The sequence below is a fragment of the Caretta caretta genome, chromosome 11, assembly GCF_965140235.1.
Source record: "Caretta caretta isolate rCarCar2 chromosome 11, rCarCar1.hap1, whole genome shotgun sequence".
Taxonomy (NCBI): Eukaryota; Metazoa; Chordata; order Testudines; family Cheloniidae; genus Caretta; species Caretta caretta.
Window position 1 is genome coordinate 36,009,515 of NC_134216.1, and position 17,500 is coordinate 36,027,014.

Below are 17,500 nucleotides of genomic sequence, written 5' to 3' on the forward strand. Positions count from 1 at the left end.
TGAGGCAGACACACAGCATGGAAAAACTCAGCTTGAACGGTTAGTCTGGCAAAATTATAAGCAGCTGAACACAGGGTTTTATAATGGGAGTATCCAGCAATCTGAACACACACACACACACACACACACCCTCCTTTCCTCCCCATCTCAGAGTATTATGACTGCATTTGTTTCTTCACATAATTTTATTTAAATATTTCTACACAACTGAATTACTCTTTTGGCTTCTTGTATTAATTCATTCCCTGGAAGTAAGATTTCACATCACATTTCTATGATTCGATGATCACCAGTTCATAAAGTTTGTTTTCAACTGCACTACTTTTTTTTTTTTTTTTTTTTTGGCAGTTGTGGCCATCCCAGAAACTAAAGATAAAAATGCTTCAATGAGGCCCCTTGTTGTTGTAACACATCCTTGGTAGTTAAATAATTCTTAGTGTCATGACTGACTCAAAGTAAATTGTGTCTACATGCCAACTTATGGATGCAGCTGACACAGAAGGTCAAAAGGCAGAGTCCATCAGTAAATAATTGTTAAAAAGTAACCCAAATGACACGCTGGAGTAATTTTTAAAGTAGCATTTTCTGCTAAATTTTGTTTGATCGAAATATTTTTATAATCAACCTTCCATAAGACATGACACAGCCACAAGAAAATGATAGTTGATATGTTAATCTGACTAGCGGTATTAGTTAAAAAAGTAAACGTATTTACAGTTAATTATTCAGTGAATTATTCTGAATCTGAAACCTTCTTGTGCCGTCAAATAACACAAAGGACACAAACAAGGCTTTGCCATCCCTGTATATCCTGGGTTGCTCTTTGCACATCCTCTATGTTGTTAAGTCACATAAATTTTCCCAAATTACCATTTGTGATTAGTGATTACAAAAACATATTTGCACACTTAAAATACCTTTCCATAAGCCTCCAGTTTACCTGTTTCTCTGAATAATGTTTTTATATTTTGCAATGAACAGTAATTATTTCTGCCTCCAGATGTCTTTTAAAGCAATGAAAAAAGATGTAATGTATGTTTACAACATGCTGAGCAATAAATATTTGGGAACCTCTCATCACAACATAATTTAATTTTATACACACACACACACACACACACACAGAACTACTCACTGTTCAAGCTCTAATCTCCTCATCTTTAGCCCTGACTGGGAAGATTAACAAGAATTCTCTAGCCAACATAAGTGGCCAAGATCATATAGTATTACTGGAAGGTTGGAAGGGCACTCAAACGATTTTTTTTCCATTTCTTTTAACAGTACGGAAACTACAATGGTTAATGTTAAGTAACTTTTGCTCTGTGTAACTGACTGCTCTTATACGGAGAACTGTAGAAATAGTTTGTAGCCAGGTTTCTTGTAAAAAGGTTTACAGAATTCAAATGAAGTACTCACACAGTCTACTTTTAACAACCTAATGAACTTCTCTTCTGAGGGAACTAATGTTAGTAGTTAAAAGGTTATCAGTACTGCCAAGCCCAAACATTCAAAAATCATAAGTCAGGTCCGGAGGGGGGAAGAATCACTGGACTGGTTTAAAATCCTGTGGAGACCCTTTATCTATCTTCTGGATTTTGAATCTTTAGGGTACAATTGGGTAACATTTCCAAGCTTTTCTCCCAAACAATGAGAACTAGAAATGTATTTTAAAAACAAAACAAAACAAGAACAGCTAAACTTCTCAATCACTTAACTCCAGGGGTTTGGACTTTCAGAACAACAAATACCATGAGGCTCACGATAACATCATGAAAGTTGGCAGCACTGTGTCAGTAGTCATCAAAATTCTTCCAGGTTGGGAAAAATCTATTTCATTTCCATATGACTAATTACTTAAGCCTATATCCTTTTGCACTTTACTCCTCCTTTCCCCCCTCCCAAAACACACAAAGAACATACTTTTAAGGTAAAAACATAATTTGTTAATGATTATAAATACAACAGTTTTTGAAAACTGGGGCAGCAAAACATGCAAAGCATGTTATTCACTAACTACAGAGTAAAGCAACAAATTACTAGGAAGAATATCCTAAATGACTGGAAGTACACAGAAACTGATTTAAAAAAAAAAATCCACCAAGGATGTAAAGAACACAGATTCAGCACAGCTCTTCTGGAACCATTTGTAACTCACTAAGCTCAGCTTAACTGCACATTCAGCAAAGTGGTGCAGCAGAACACAGAAAACTGCACAGAGGATTCATTCTATGGCATTCTGACACTCGGGCAAAGTGAAGAAATGCAGTTGGTTGTAAGAAAATATAACTTCCCTATTTTCTTTCCTGTGCTCAGTTTAAATTTCTATACTACACTAGATTTCAGCTCAGGAATTTTAAATCTGTTCTTGGGTCTAAACAGAGGAATGAATAAGACAAAAACTGACAAGTAATTTGTCTATAACATATTTAGAACCAGGTAGATCTTGCTGTTTTTCCACAGACTAACAATGCCAGCATACAACTGGACACATGATTAGCAATCTCTGCTCAAGACAGACCCAAGACTAGAAAAATACAGTTGTTAGAAGTGTATCTGCAGAGCAGAATGGTGAAACCTGCACAGTATCTCCCTGCACTATGAATGGGTCTAGCAAACACTAACAGCTGCTCACTTTCAAGAACAGTAAAAAAAAAAAAAAAAAAAAAAAAAAAAAAAACCACACATACTAAGCAGCGAAATCACCACTAAAAGCACTAATTCATGGGATAACAAAACTGCCAAGAGAATCAGTATACTTTATGTTCTTAAATGACACATGTATGCTCACATTTTATCTGATAAACTTGTGCAGCCACCTTTCTGAACACTGACAAATTATACAAGCCACAGTTCAGTTAGGTGCGAGAACAAGCAAAATTCCTTTACCAAAGAATCTTGGCATTCTCACTGCCTCAGTAAATGATTTCAGAAGATGTATCCTTTTTCAGAAACACTATCCTCAAATCAAAGTTCTCTTTAAGATCATCTGGGGCCTAGAAAAGCGCTATGATACTCTGTCAATTACAGACCCTAGTGAATAAAGGGCAAATATAACTCTGCTAAGTGAAAGGCTTGCCCTTTCTATTGAAGGGGAAAGTCTGCAGACATGAGGGAGCAAACCATACAAGGATAAATTGCTTATTAAGTAATGAGGGGGATACAGCTGCTTACTAGTTTAGGTTACATAATTAAAAACAAACACAGGGACAACACAGAGGCAAGCAAAGAAGAACAAAATATACATGTGGGTTCTTTATTTCATCTGCCAGACTGTGAAAGCAACGAGCTGGCATTTAACCTGCTGCAAATCATGCAACCAACAGATTTATCTTTTCTTGTAAAGTCTGCCACGTTGAACTGAGATGTTATATACATTTTCCACTTTGCTTTAGGATAGTAGGATTTCTGACTCCACCACAACAGCTAGTTTTCAGAGCTTTCTGAATTGGAGTGGGCTCAGTACACAAAGAAAAGCCTCACTTAAATTTACTGGCTTGCAGTCACAGTATGTTCTATTCTCTGATTGGCTTTACTTTAAGAGATTCAATTAAAACATTAATATAACAGAGGCTTGGATAGAAAGCATCTATTTCTTTTAAAATTTAGAGAGTTTGAAAGCATCAAAATCTTTTTGGCACCCATCATCATTTAGGACACAGTTTCTAGGATTCATTGCAATCTAGAAGTAGTAATGAGATTGGTGAGAAAATCTTGAAGGCATCACTTCCTATGTGAATAAAATAACAGGTTACTCACCCTTGAATAATTGATTTAACTAGGAGTAAGAATGAATCCATTTGTGGAGATGGGCAGCTACAGTCCCTCTACCTTGGGTGCCTTCTTACGCAACACACACAATGACTTATAAAATTATTTCACCCCTTCCATTCTTGCTAGTTTGGTTCTTAACACTCCTTGCCATAAGTAAGTTTTTAAATCTTAAAGTCTGGAAAAACACACTTTTTTGGGGGGGAGAAGGGGGAGGAGAAGAGTACTGAAATATATAACTATATACTTGAATTTTTCCCCATTAACAAGTGATTAGTATCAGAGCACTAATTAAACAACTTATTTTCTTCAGAGGTGCAAGTTTGAGTATGGATTTAAGGACTGTGTAAGTTTGTCCGGAAAGTGTAACCGCAGACAGTAGAAACTGGATGTCATTCTCAAAAAAAATTTCTACCCATACCTGCCATTAACAGTAGTAGATTTGATCACATCCCCTGGAAGGACCACAGACAATTCTATGTCTTTATCAGTTATATTCTCTTTTTGTTCCATGGTGTAATTAGTTGGTTCTGTATCATCAAATGAAGAAACTTCAAAGTTTTTTGTTTCAGATGGAGGAAGAGGAGCTTCAGTTTTAGCTTTTCTTCTGAAATAAAAAAAGAATTCAGAAATGTAAACAAAAAATACAACAAGCACTACATTTTTATAGTACAATATAGTGTCAAAATATTCAGTTAGTGAATAATTATGCTCAACACAATGCTTTCCCTATGGCCCAACAGGAATATCAGAGTGAAAATGACCAATATTATATTACTTTCACCCTCATGTTGTGCAAGCCAGGTGCCTGAATATCTCACAGAAGGATTGTTAAAATGTTGTTAGTGGTGGTGAATCATGACAGAAATGTATTACTTAACCACACTAAGGATCCAATAAAACCAAACTGTATTCAGTTTTACATGGTGATTTTTCACACTGTAAATAAACAAAAACAAAACCACCTTCTATCATGCAACATGTATGTTTTTAGATTTTTTTTGTTTTGTTTTTTTAAATGAAGAAAATAGTGTTTTTCTCATGTTGCAATAGTAAAATCCCCCAGAAGATTTATTACACTCTGTTAGTGAAATAGAGAAGTCATCGTGTAATACAACAGTGCCACAGGAACTATGTTCTGTTGATGATACACACATCTTAAATCTACAGTGCAGGTGGGCTTGGGAAAGTTCTACTTTTCCCAAATCATCTCTGTCTTTCTATATTAAGGATTTGAAGTATTCAGTCATTACCTTTATGAGACTCATAAAAATGGCAATGAAATTGCAAAAACCAAAAGTGTTTTCTACATATTATTAATTGTTATATTCAAATGTTATTTTTGACAGTTTGTGTTGTCTACTTGTTCGGCTTTGAAACCTGCAGGGGCAGAAGTGAATTATATGTGACATCTAGCCTAGTTATATTGGTGCATTAATAAAATAACAATTTCATGCAAGACCTATCAGCAACAATATTGTGCCATCACACCACCAACATCTCTCACTTCTCCTCCCCTTACAGTTAACCCAGCTGTGATATATGCTCCACAGAAATATAAATAAAATATGGAAATAAACTTGCAGTTTAAGAATAAAATGTTTTATCATCTGCTGTGTCTGACCAGGATCATACTACTCTTTTTCCTTTAAAAAGAAGACTGTTAACTGATGTAGCCTGAAGTTTCTGTGCCAAACTCAGTTGTGACATAAATTGTGGTATAAATTACCCACTGGACGTAAGCTGCACATAGTATGAGTTTAAATTGCAATATGGTGCAAGTCACACTTCTTTGACAACAAGCAGGAGTGAAAAATGTAAAAGTTACATACAGAAAAAAAACCAGCAACATCTGTATACAGAGTACCTACTTGTGCTAACCTAGGTTTTGAGGACATTTAAAAAAAAAAAAAAAAAACAGTAACAGTATAATTTTCCCTGACAAAGAAACCCCTATTATTTAATCATTTGTAAATAATGTGTTTAAATTTCAGGGGAAAGGTTTGTGAACTCAATCCTCAAAAAGGGAGTGATTAAACTGCAAGAAGGCATTACTCAAAATTATACTTTAAATTCCTGAAGTAATATCTCAGTTTGAAAGAACAACCAGAAATCAGTCTTCAGTGACAAAATACTTTACGGCATTCAAAAAAATTTCCAGACACATGCAGTAGACTTTTCTTCCATTGATGCAACAGTCATACTTTATTTACAGAAACTCTTCAGGAAGCTTGACAACTTATTAAAAAAATTCCCATAACTTTAAAACATTGAGCTGAACATGAGGGAAGTATTTGAAAAAGTATGAACTTTATATTCAGTGGAAAAGGATATATTCCTGAAACATTTCCCCAAAAATGTACAGCTTAAGAAAAGTTCATGTACAGAACTTCAAGGCATGTATTAACTTGTATAATCTCTTTGCTTTTATATCCTTCATCTAATTGTTAAGGGAATGCTGAAGTTGCACTCACTACAAAAAACAAATAAAGGTCAATATAGAAACATGTTTTAAGTATCTGCATGCCCCAAATGAAAGCAATTTACTTTTAATGCAAGCCCAAAGAAATGTCAATTACTCTGATTACTTGCAATGACCTACAATGCACGAAATTAGAACAAAGCTTTAGCATACAGAGAATGGAACACATACCTTCCCTGCAAAAACTGAAGCTCAAAGCTACTTACACTTAAGAACAAACAGCAAGGTCCACAGTAGCATTGCAAAACAAAACTATGTAACTACTAAATTGTGACAAGATTTCACATGACCAATCAGTCTGTTTCTGAAAGTACTTAAAGAGCTTTGAACTTCAAAAGTCCAAGCGGAATAATTTAACTATTCACATCCTCTACAGCAGTTCACAACCGGGGGTCTGTGAGCCCTTTCAAGGGGGCTGTGGGGCCATGTGGCTGAAGCCCCTGTGGGGCTGAAGCCCTGAGCCCCTGGGCAAAGTTGGGCTCATGGAGGGCATTGCACCACTCCCCCAAATTGCAGCGCAGGAGCTCAACAGTCCTGGGGGCAGCTCCACACCTCCCCCTCCCAGTCACCTCTCCCCACCCCCTGGCCAGGTTGAAGGCTGGAAGCCAGAGCCAGGCAGTGCGGGATAGCTCCTGCTCTGGCTGTGCCACGGAGCACGCAGTGGCAGCTTTCCCACTTCTCCTGCTGGTGCCCCAGGTTGAAGCTGCTCCTCAGCTCCCAGCCCCCTTTGCTCCCACAGAGGCAGCCAGTAAGAGCCGCCCAGATTAGGAGACCCAGTTCCATGGCTGGCAGACCCCTCTGGAAACAGGGACCGCAGGGGAGTCCTCCCAGCACACAACCCCTAATACCTCTCTCCCTATACCCTGAAGCTACACCCTCCCTGCACCCTGAGCTATCCCCTGTCCGCACACAGCTCCTAGCTACCCCCTCCCTGCACCCACAGCCACCCCATGTGCACACAACCCCAGCTACCCCTTACCTGCATCGAGCTACTTCCCTGCCTGCACCCTAAAATTTTCAGAATTTTTGAGCTAAGCCCCCCACATTTGAGTTTTAATTTTTGGTTGCGCCTCCCCTCCCCCAACACAGACAGGCTGGGTGGCCTGCTGAGGTGAGTCAGAGGGTGGAAGTGGCACTCCCTCTCTGGACCCCTCCATGTTTAGGTGGCTCAAGCCCTGCTGGCCCCCGGCCCCCAAAATAGAAGTCAAACTACACCTATGCCCAAGGCCCCAGCCCTCCCTGGGCCCTGGAGTTTTTAATAGCATGTCGAGGGGGGCCTCAGAGAGAAAAAGGTTGAGAACCCCTGCCCTATAAAACAAATCAGTAGTACTTACAGTTTTCCAAATCAAGCAACCATGATGAAGATTCAGAACCTTCCTCCATTCATATATTTATTTTAAAAAAAATTAAATTTGTTTATATACAGGGTTACAGAGCTTAAATCAGTGTTGTTAGTTTGGGTTTACAACTCCTCTGTGAGAAATTCAAATGCATGGAGCTAACGGGTACTTAATTAACTTTGGTCAGCATGGGCAGCACGCCAGGGTTATTTCTGGGTTACATGAAAACTTCAGAAAACAGTTTGTGAATCACTATTTTTTTTTTTTAAGGTGGATACTCTGGTTTTTATATAGGTTAAAAGAAGAAACTAGTGACAAAAACAAAAGTGGTACCACTAAAAATTGTTAAATATGTACATTTTATCAAATAAAACAAGTTCTAACAATGCAGAATAAACCAATTCTCCCTCTTTTAGCCTGTTTTTACTTCTTTAAGATGCCTAGGATGATACTTGCACTGAATGGGTCAGAACTGCTCTTGTTGGCTTTTAACCCTTAAAAACTAAAGAGGAGGGCAAGATTTGTTCAACAAGCATTGATGGGTTAATATTACTTCTCTAACCAAGTAGGCGAATGCAATTGCCTTCACTGCTGGAGGTCTGGTCTCAGAGCTATCAGATGTCACTAACAATATGAGTTAACCCAAAGTTTACATTTGTCCACATCATAAAACCATAACCCAATTCATACAATGGCAGTTTATGCTGAAGAAAGATATAGAACTGAGGCCAGGGCTACATTAGCACTTATGTCGGCAAAACTTTTGTCACTCAGGGTGTGAAAAAGAACACCTCTGAGCAACATAAGTTTTGCCTGCATAAGTGCTCATGTACACAACGCTACGTCGGCGGGAAACACTCTCCCGCTGACATAGCTCCGCTGCTCATTGAGCTGGTTTTATTATGTCAACGGGAGCGCTCTCTCCCGTCAGCATTACATGGTTGACTGTGCATTGTGTGAAGAAACACTTCCTTTTCTTTGTTTTAAACCTGCTGCCTATTCATTTCATTTGGTGGCACACACACACCCCTTTTGTCTTCACTCTTTTGTCCTTTACTCTGTTTTTAATCCTTTTTGTCTTATTCATTTCCTCTCCCTTACCCCATCCCGCCCCCCTTGTTGTTGTTGTTTCCCACTTCTTTGGTGGCTCCCTTTCCCCAGGTGAAATCTGTGATGTGGAATCTGGGTATATACTAAGTTTAACTTATTTTATTTACACATATATACCAGTTCTTCAAGAGAGGTGATTAAACAGCATGCAGGCAATCCCTTATTTCAGGAATCTCATCCTAATACCAATGCCCTGTTCCCAGGGAGCAACTCTGCCTCAAGAATTGACACTAATCAGAGACCAAATTTTCTAGCTGCTTGCCCATCTCCCACCGTTTTTACACAGAACCACACAGAACCCGAAATTGACACCAACGCAGCATGCCTCTCCAACAGTGAACATTTGCTTACATGCTTAAAAAAAAAAATAGAACTTGGAAGATTGTGTGTAACAGTGTCACCTGGTAACGCCTGCCATAAAAATATAAAAGTGATTCTAAAATTAGTCCAAGCAAGTCACCACAAAGTATCAATTATATTCTGTCTGGCCTGGAACACGACTTTTCTACTGCATTATGCTGGTGGGTGTTATTTTGTAATTCTAAACTGAAATGTTACTAGGGTGTAGAGAGACTGCATAAAGTTATTTTTTTATATTTTCTTTAAATCTTTAAATATTTCTTATTAAATCAAAATAAGAAATAATAAAATAAATACAAAATTAGAACTACATAGCTCTCAAGTTAGTGACACACAAAAAACGGTTACTCACCTTCTCATAACTGTTGTTCTTCGAGATGTGTTGCTCATGTCCATTCCAATTAGGTGTGTGCGCACCACGTGCACAGTCGTCGGAAAGTTTTTCCCCTAGCAACACCCATTGGCTTGGCTCTGGAGCCCCCTAGAATGGCGCCTTCATGGAGCTCAATATATGACCCTGCTGACCCGGTGCCTCCTCAGTTCCTTCTTGCTGGTTACCACGACAGAGGGGAAGGTGGGTGGGTTTGGAATGGATATGAGCAACACATCTTAAAGAACATCAGTTACAAGAAGGTGAATAACCATTTTTTTTCCAAGTGATTGCTCACATCGATTCCAATTAGATTGATTCCCAAGCCTTACCTAGGCGATGGGGTTGGAGTTATGGAATCACTGATTGGAGCACCGCTCTGCCAAAAGCTACATCATCTCTGGCATCCTGGTGTAATGAGAGGTGAACATATGCACCCGGGACCAAGTTGCTGCCCTGCAGATTTCTTGTATCGGGACCTGGGCTAGGAACACCGCCGATGAGGCCTGTGCCTTGTGGAGTGTGCTGTAAGTGCAGGAGCTGGTGTCTTGGCCAGCTTGTAGCACATGCGGATGCAGGACGTGATCCAGGAAGATGAGACCAGGAGTCCTTTCATCTGGTCTGCCACTGCTACGAACAACTGGTTCAACTTCCTGAATGGCTTAGTGCGCTCGATGTAGAAGGCTAGTGCTCGCCGAACATGCAGAGAGTGCAGCCTCTCTGCATGGTGTACCAGTGCTGAAGAGGCCACGTTGGTGGCATGAGAATTACTTCCGCCCATCACTGCGGACCTTGAGCAGGACCTTGTCCATGAGAGGGACTGGGGGAAAGGCATAGAGCAGACGGCCTCCCCAGGGTAGCAGGAATGCATCTGTGATTGAGCCTGGGCTGCTTTTCTGGAAGGAGCAAAACACTGGGCACTTCCTGTTCTCTGAGTGGCAAATAGGTCAACCTGGGGGAACCCCCCACCTCTGAAAAAGGAGTGAATGACGTCCGGCCAGATGGACCACTTGTGGTTGTGGAGGGACCTGCTGAGGTGGTCCACCAGTACGTTCTGGACTCCTGGCAGATGGGATGCTTCTAGGTGAATGGAGTGGGCTATACAGAATTCCCAGAGCCTGAGAGCCTCCTGGCAGAGGGGCGAGGACTGGGTTCCACCCTGCTTGTTGATATAAAACATTGCAGTGGTGTTGTCCATCATAACTACCACATACTGGCCTTGCAGTTGAGACTGAAAACCCTGGCAAGCAAATTGCACAGCTCTGAGCTCCTTGATATTGATATGGAAAGAGAGCTCATCCTGTGCTCAGAAGCCCTGCATTCAGAGATCTCACAGATGTGCACCCCAGACAAGGAAGGTTGAGGGTTGCTGAAGGGGACTCCCTCGCAGACTATTCAAGCGCTGACCCACCACTGGAATGGCTCTAGTACCTTCTGTGGCACCATGACCACTAAACCCAGGTTGTTGCGCCCTGGGCAGTATGTCGAAGTGAGAGACATCTGTAGAGGCCTGAGCATCAGCCTGGCATGCCAGACCATGTACATGCAGGCAGCCACGCGACCGAGGAGACTGAGGCAATTCCTCGCTGTAATAGTTGGGTACTCTATTATGCATCGAATGATGCTGGTCATAGCTTGGAATCAGGACTCCGGCAGACATGCTCTTGCCTAGACAGAGTCCAACACTGCTCCAATAAACTATTCTCTGGGTTGGTGACAAGGTTGACTTGTTCACATTGAGGAGGAGACAGAGTCTCTCAAACGTGGATGTGACCAGACTCCACCTGCACCTGTCTCCTTCGGAGGAAGGCTGCTACCACGGACATGCACTTGGTGAACACTCATGGGGCTGTCGATAGTCCAAAGGAAAGGACCGTGAACCGATACTGTTTTTGCTCGATCACGAACCTTAAAAAACACGTCTGTGTGCAGGGCAAATTGCTATGTGAAAATACGCATCTTTCATGTCGAGGGCAGCGAACCAGTCTCCCGATCCAGAGAAGGGATAATTGTATTGTTGAAGTTCCACATGGTCTCCCTCTTTACCATGAACTTCTTGAGTCCTTGCAGGTCTAGAATGGGTCTGAGACCCCCATCCCCTTTGCTTTAGGGATTAGGAAATATCAGGAACAGAATCCCTTGACCCTTAGTTCCTGAGGAACCTCCGACACCGCTCCTATGGCAAGGAGCACCTGCACCTCCTGGATGAGGAGTTGCTCATGAGAGGGGTCCCTCAAGAGGGACAAGGAAGCAGGGTGGGAGGGTAGGAGCAGAATTGGAGAGACTATCCCACTTCCACCATGCAAAGAACCCAGTGGTCCAATGTTATCTGAGACCACGCCTGGCAGAAGTGTGATAGACGGTTCAAAAACATGGGGAAGGATCTAGAATTGAGACAGGTGCTCCGTTCTCAAACACACCATCAAAATGTCTGTTTTGAGCCCAACGAAGGCTTAGTCAGGCCCTGGCCATGTCATTCCTACCCCTGCACCTGTAAATATCTTGCCTCGGCCGAGGAGGATATGACCGCTGTTGCAGCAGTTGGGGCTTAAAGGGCTTTCATTGGACACATCACATCACATATGCTGCATTCCTTTTTAATACACTTAAATCTGATTGTCCATCTTAACTGGACAACTGATATCCTCTTTGTTCTATCAAAATATGGAATTATTATATTTCCAATGCTGGGCTTGAAGATGCTGTTAGATAGTTAGCTCTTAGCTAAAGTTAAGTATGCATTTAATTTTCTATTGTATATTCAATATAGCGCAAACCCAGTCACAGTTCATACAGACTAACACACAGTAAGGCTATTAGCTCCCAAACTGACTACCATTATACTCACTTTCTAGCATACTGGTAGCAAGGGAGAAATAATGATCATTGGCTGTCCAAAATATTGTTTTTCATCACAACAAGGAGATGTTGGAAGACATCAGCTAAACTCAACAAAGCCATATGCTGCTGTACACATGGAACTGTATTGTACTAGATACATGCGCATTGTGCTGCAAAAAGTATTACATCTTCCAGCAGTGCTTTACTTTTCATGACAATATTGAAACTTAATGGCTTCATGAGCCATGGGAGCAAGGGGTAGGCTGGGTCCCCCCAGGATAACTATAGGCATCTCAACGTCATCAATGTTCATTTTGTGGTCTGGAAAGAAAGTCCCAGACTTTCTTCTGTCCCGGATTGCAGCTTTTTTAGCAGACTCAGGTTCCTAAAGATACGTGCCTCATGAACCTTTCCCGATCATCCTACGTTGATGTCTGTGAAACACTCCCCCCCGTGATCCCCCAACGCTTGCAACACCATTAAAAAGTATCCCTTTCGGTTTATATACTCTTCGGCAAGGTAGTCTGGTGCCAAGATGAGGATATAGGTGCCATCTATCGCCCCATCCCAATTAGGGAACCCCATCAGGGCAAAACCATCCACTACGTCCTGCACATTTCCCAGACTCGCTATCCTTCATAGCAGAAGTCAATTAATGGCCCTGCATATTTGGAGCACAGCAGCTCCCACGGTTAATTTACCTACTCCAAATTGATACCCCACTGACCGGTAACTGTCTGGCATTGCAAGTTTCCAAATAGCGATTGCCACTCGCCTCTCCACTGTCAGAGCAGCTCTCATTTTTGTGTTGCTGAACTGCAGGGCAAGGGGAAGCTCTGCACAAAGTTCCTGGAAGGCGGCCTTCCGCATTCGAAAGTTCTGCAGCCACTGCTCATCATCCCATTCCTGCAAAATGATGCAGTCCCACCAGTCAGTGCTTGTTTCACAGGACCAGAAACGGCGCTCAGAGTGCAGCTGCTCTGTGACTGCCAGCAGCAATTGTGAATTGTTTTTTTCAATGGCTTGCAGCAGGGCTGCTTGCCGGACATTGCTATGTTCTGTGCAGAGGGCCCTACTTCAGCTCTGGAAATACTGCAGGAGAAGACGCGAGGTGTTTGAGATGCTCACAGCAAGAGTGCACGGCTGAGCAGGCTGCATGTTTATGGGGTTATGACATACGTGTGGCAGTTTTAAGATGCAAAAGCCACTAGGTTGTTCGCCGTTGATATGAGGGAGGGAGCAGAGTGCATCATGGGATGCCAACACAATGTTCCCATTTTCCCCTGCAACAATGTTTTGGTCCCATGAGGCATTGCACAAACCTCCCAAAACACACTGCAGCAAGTTGCACTTTGGGATAGATACCCATGATGCACTGCTTTGTGCATCGATGCAGGCACTGCTAGTGAGGACGCACTCCATCGAGACAATGAGCATGGTGTGGCCACGCACCATCGACTTAATTCATTTGGAAGCTCAAGGTCGAATTAGATAAAGTCAACTTAATTTTGTATGTAGACAAGCCCTGAGAGACAAATAATGTTAAACACACTATTCAGAGAAGACTTGAGAAAGGGATGAGGTAAGAAAGACTAAATGGGAAGAGTGACAAGTAAACAGGCAGAGGCAGTGAAAGAAAACCAAAAGGTAGGTCAAAGACGAAGAATGAGATAAAAACTATACAAACAAAAATAAAACAAGGCTAAAAACGTAAACCAAAAAAACTTTAAGAAGAGTGAAGGGACAGAAACTGATCAGGAGAATTGATTTTTCCATTGTATGCTGTAAATAAGGTTTTACTGAAAAGCCTGGGCACTCACCATCCCTACTAAGTGTGCTACTGTTTCACAATGGCAGAAACTCAAATACTTCCTATACTAATGCATTAGTCTCAAAGGAAAAATGTCAAGATTCATGCTGAGGCTAACTGTTGCTTTTAGCCACAATCTATGGCTATGTCTACACTTGCAGAGTTTTTGCGCTGTCAGTTACACCGGTGATAGGGAACCAGTAAAAGAAAAGCGTTGGTTTGTGTACTCACTTACTTCCACAGATGTCAGATCGTGTTCACATTTGCAGCACTTCCACCCTAAGAGCAGCGCACTGAGGGCAGCTATCCCACAGTGCAGCTCTCTCCATTTTGAGGATAGGTCTTTTGGGAAGGGGGGCATGATCGCAGGGCATCATAGGTCCCTCCACAGCCTCCTCTCCCCTGATCAGGTCCAGTAGCTCAGCATTGCTCCAAGCAGGGGATCGGTGGAGCAACCATTGTCACCTGGCCAGTTAAGTGAGCACTTGCCAAGAACCCTCACTTCCCCAAAATCTGGGGAACCCTCTTCTTATCTTAGAAGTTATGAGACAGTGGGATATTCACCAACATCAGGTCTGGAAAGGGTAAGAGGGTATCGCTGGTGCTGGTGTGGAAGCCCATGATTGGTCTTGGTTACCTGGTAGCACTGGGTAGGGAAGGGAAGGTGTTGGGAATAATGCAAACTCTGATCCCAGTCCTTTGATGCTACTGTCTTCTTACACCTATCATCATAAGCTCCCCAACCCCCACCCCCGTTCTCTCTCTTAGGAAGAGAGAGAAGATTATAATTTAAAAGACAATCTCAATCTAATAGTTAACTGATAACATTATTATTTTTCTCTGAGGGAAGAAAAGAGAGAAACAAAGACTGGGGAGGTTAACTTTTAAGCACTTTTAAAATTGGCAATATCCCACCCTGAGAAATTTACTGGAACTCTTCTAAACTATCCTGATGAATACTGAAAAGGATGAGCTAGCTCAAACATAGCCCAAAGATTTTTTTTAAAAATGCAAAAATAAGCAGTCACAAAATCCAAAGGACAATGGAAAGATGTCTATGCATTAAACAAAACAAGAAATCCAAAGGAAATATTAAAAATAAGCATGTTCCCACACTGTTAGCAATCTAAATATTGGAAACACACTTGACAATTCAATTGAATTGTCTATATTTAGTGATATGCAAAAAGTAAACAAATAGTATATACATTCAGTTTACTTCCAGTATTCAAAATACTTTCCAGTTTTAATAAACTGAGGTGTTAGTTATACACATGGCAAAAGTTTTATAAAAATATGATTTGTAAACTGACCGTTTCCTTCTAAATATTGCTGGGTTAAAAATGGGTATTACAGCTATAAAAGGAGGATTTATTTAATTTTTTTACAAAGGCACATTGATTTCTACCATATGATAGGCACACTCTTAAGATAGTGGAGAAGAACGGCATTGATTCTGTGACCTAACATTTTTCACCTCTTTGCTTTTACTTTATAATTGTATGCAGGCAACATACTCAATTTTACAAGGAATTTGCTTGCATGAGCAAGATTCTTTGAATTCTTTCTTTGCTGCCTGAACCAAGGTTGGAACTCAAGTCCAAAAAGGTGAAACTACATACTCCTATCATACATGCACCTATCGCACGCCTGCAGCTGAAGGCCCAGGAAAGGTTTGTCCTAAAATCCTTGACTATATCCCTGTAAACAGAAGTAGCAAGAAAAGTAAATCAATAAGATATCACATCAGCTATATTCCATTCAATTTAGAGTGTAATCTTTAAATATAACCCAATTAAACCTAAAGGTACGTAATTTCATATGGAATATTGCAAATATAACTACTTAAAATCTAAATGTAAACAGTATAACATCTTTCACGATTCTGACATTGAGTTATCCATATCTGTTTGCATAATCATCATCCACAAAAGAAGTACGCAGTTTATAACATACACTTGCAACATACTGAAAGCAAACTATCCCTTGGGTCAACCTAGAAATAAAGTCCCAATACAATTCAAATAAACTCTATCTCCAAATTATTTGGATAATCAACCTTTGTTCAGAAACAATTCTTGGGTGTTTCTATTCATTTCAAGTCATTTTTCTGATACTATGAGACTCTTCAGTCTAGTATTATAGAAGCTGATAAACTGATGCCAATTTGCAGTGCCTTGAAAATTACAACAAACTTGAACTGCTAAAGATGTACAAATCTGTATCTAGAATTTAAATATTACATAAAGTAGCAGTAGTATACACACTCTATATGAAAGTTTATCAGCATTTATTTATAATTAACAGTCTTGTTTATGTATGCAATAAGTTTTTTTAAAAGAGTCCAATTTCAGAGGTTTGAACAGAGACTAACAACGTCTATTTGAAAACTTGGCAGAGAAAAAACATGAAGTTATAAAGCACATTTTAGTAATTTTAACCGGTTTAAAACATTTCATAAAAAAACTAATCCATAAGCCATTAATTCGTTATGAGTAGCGTGGAGGAATTTTTTTTAAATGCTCAAGCTATTTTGATTTAAAAATATATTATGCTGAACAAGTTGAGTAGCTTTGGTTTTGTTTTGTTTTTTAAAATCGATTTTAGCTCAAAGCAATGTAACTATAGACAAATGGCAGCTAGATTCACATTAAAGGAAATCAGCTTTTAGGCCTCAATCCTGCAACATGTGGACAAACTCATGCACCTACTTAGAGTCTCACTGAAGTCAGTAGGGGTCCACCCATGTAACTGTACTTGCAGGACTGGGTTCTAAAAGAGTAGTGCCTAAAACAAATTCAGACTATACTATAGATATAAAAACTAAAAGGTAACTTCAAAAAAAATTACATTTTCTGCTTTAGGTCAGCCGTTAATATGTTTTTCAGTTTCTTGTATATTATTATTTTTAAATTGTGGGACAATATATAATAAAACTCCAACAGCCAAATTCTGCTTTCTATCATACTTGTACAATACCATTGACAAAATGTTGTTGCAGGTGTGTAACTACGGGCATAATTTGTTCCAAGTAGTGTTACAAGGAAGACTTACACCCCAATAAGCAAGGACACGTAGCAAGAACTCTGACACTCCACTCTTATTCTTACCAGACACGTGACACATTAACTTACCCAGTGTGTCTAGACCTCTCAGTTAATCAGGCAGAGAGGAATACATGGATAAAGTTTAATCTGTATGTACTAAATGAGAACATTGTTGATATGATACTCAACATACGTAATAGTTTTCAAGCAATGCATACACTATTCTACTTATCTAACTTAAAAACCTGAACATATTTTACAAAAACAGATTAAACTGCTGCTCTCCTTACCTCCAATAAGTCACAATTTTTTCTTCATCACTTAAATCAAGTGAATTTCTTTCAAAAGGATACATAGGTGGAGGCAAGATAG

The 17,500-nt window shown here is 40.3% G+C and overlaps 1 protein-coding gene across 4 annotated transcripts in view; it reads right to left on the reverse strand.

The window, feature by feature from the left end:
- Positions 1 to 17,500, reverse strand: part of COBLL1 (cordon-bleu WH2 repeat protein like 1) — a 118,408-nt gene that overhangs the window by 47,608 nt on the left and 53,300 nt on the right. For 3 of the 4 annotated variants that reach the window (XM_075117894.1, XM_075117895.1, XM_048869876.2), the window contains one exon: positions 4,190 to 4,375. In XM_075117894.1, the coding sequence (XP_074973995.1) occupies positions 4,190 to 4,375 (186 nt within the window). Of the gene's footprint in view, positions 1 to 4,189; positions 4,376 to 7,584; positions 7,695 to 17,500 lie in introns of those variants that run through there. The other variant, XM_075117896.1, reaches the window with a different exon arrangement.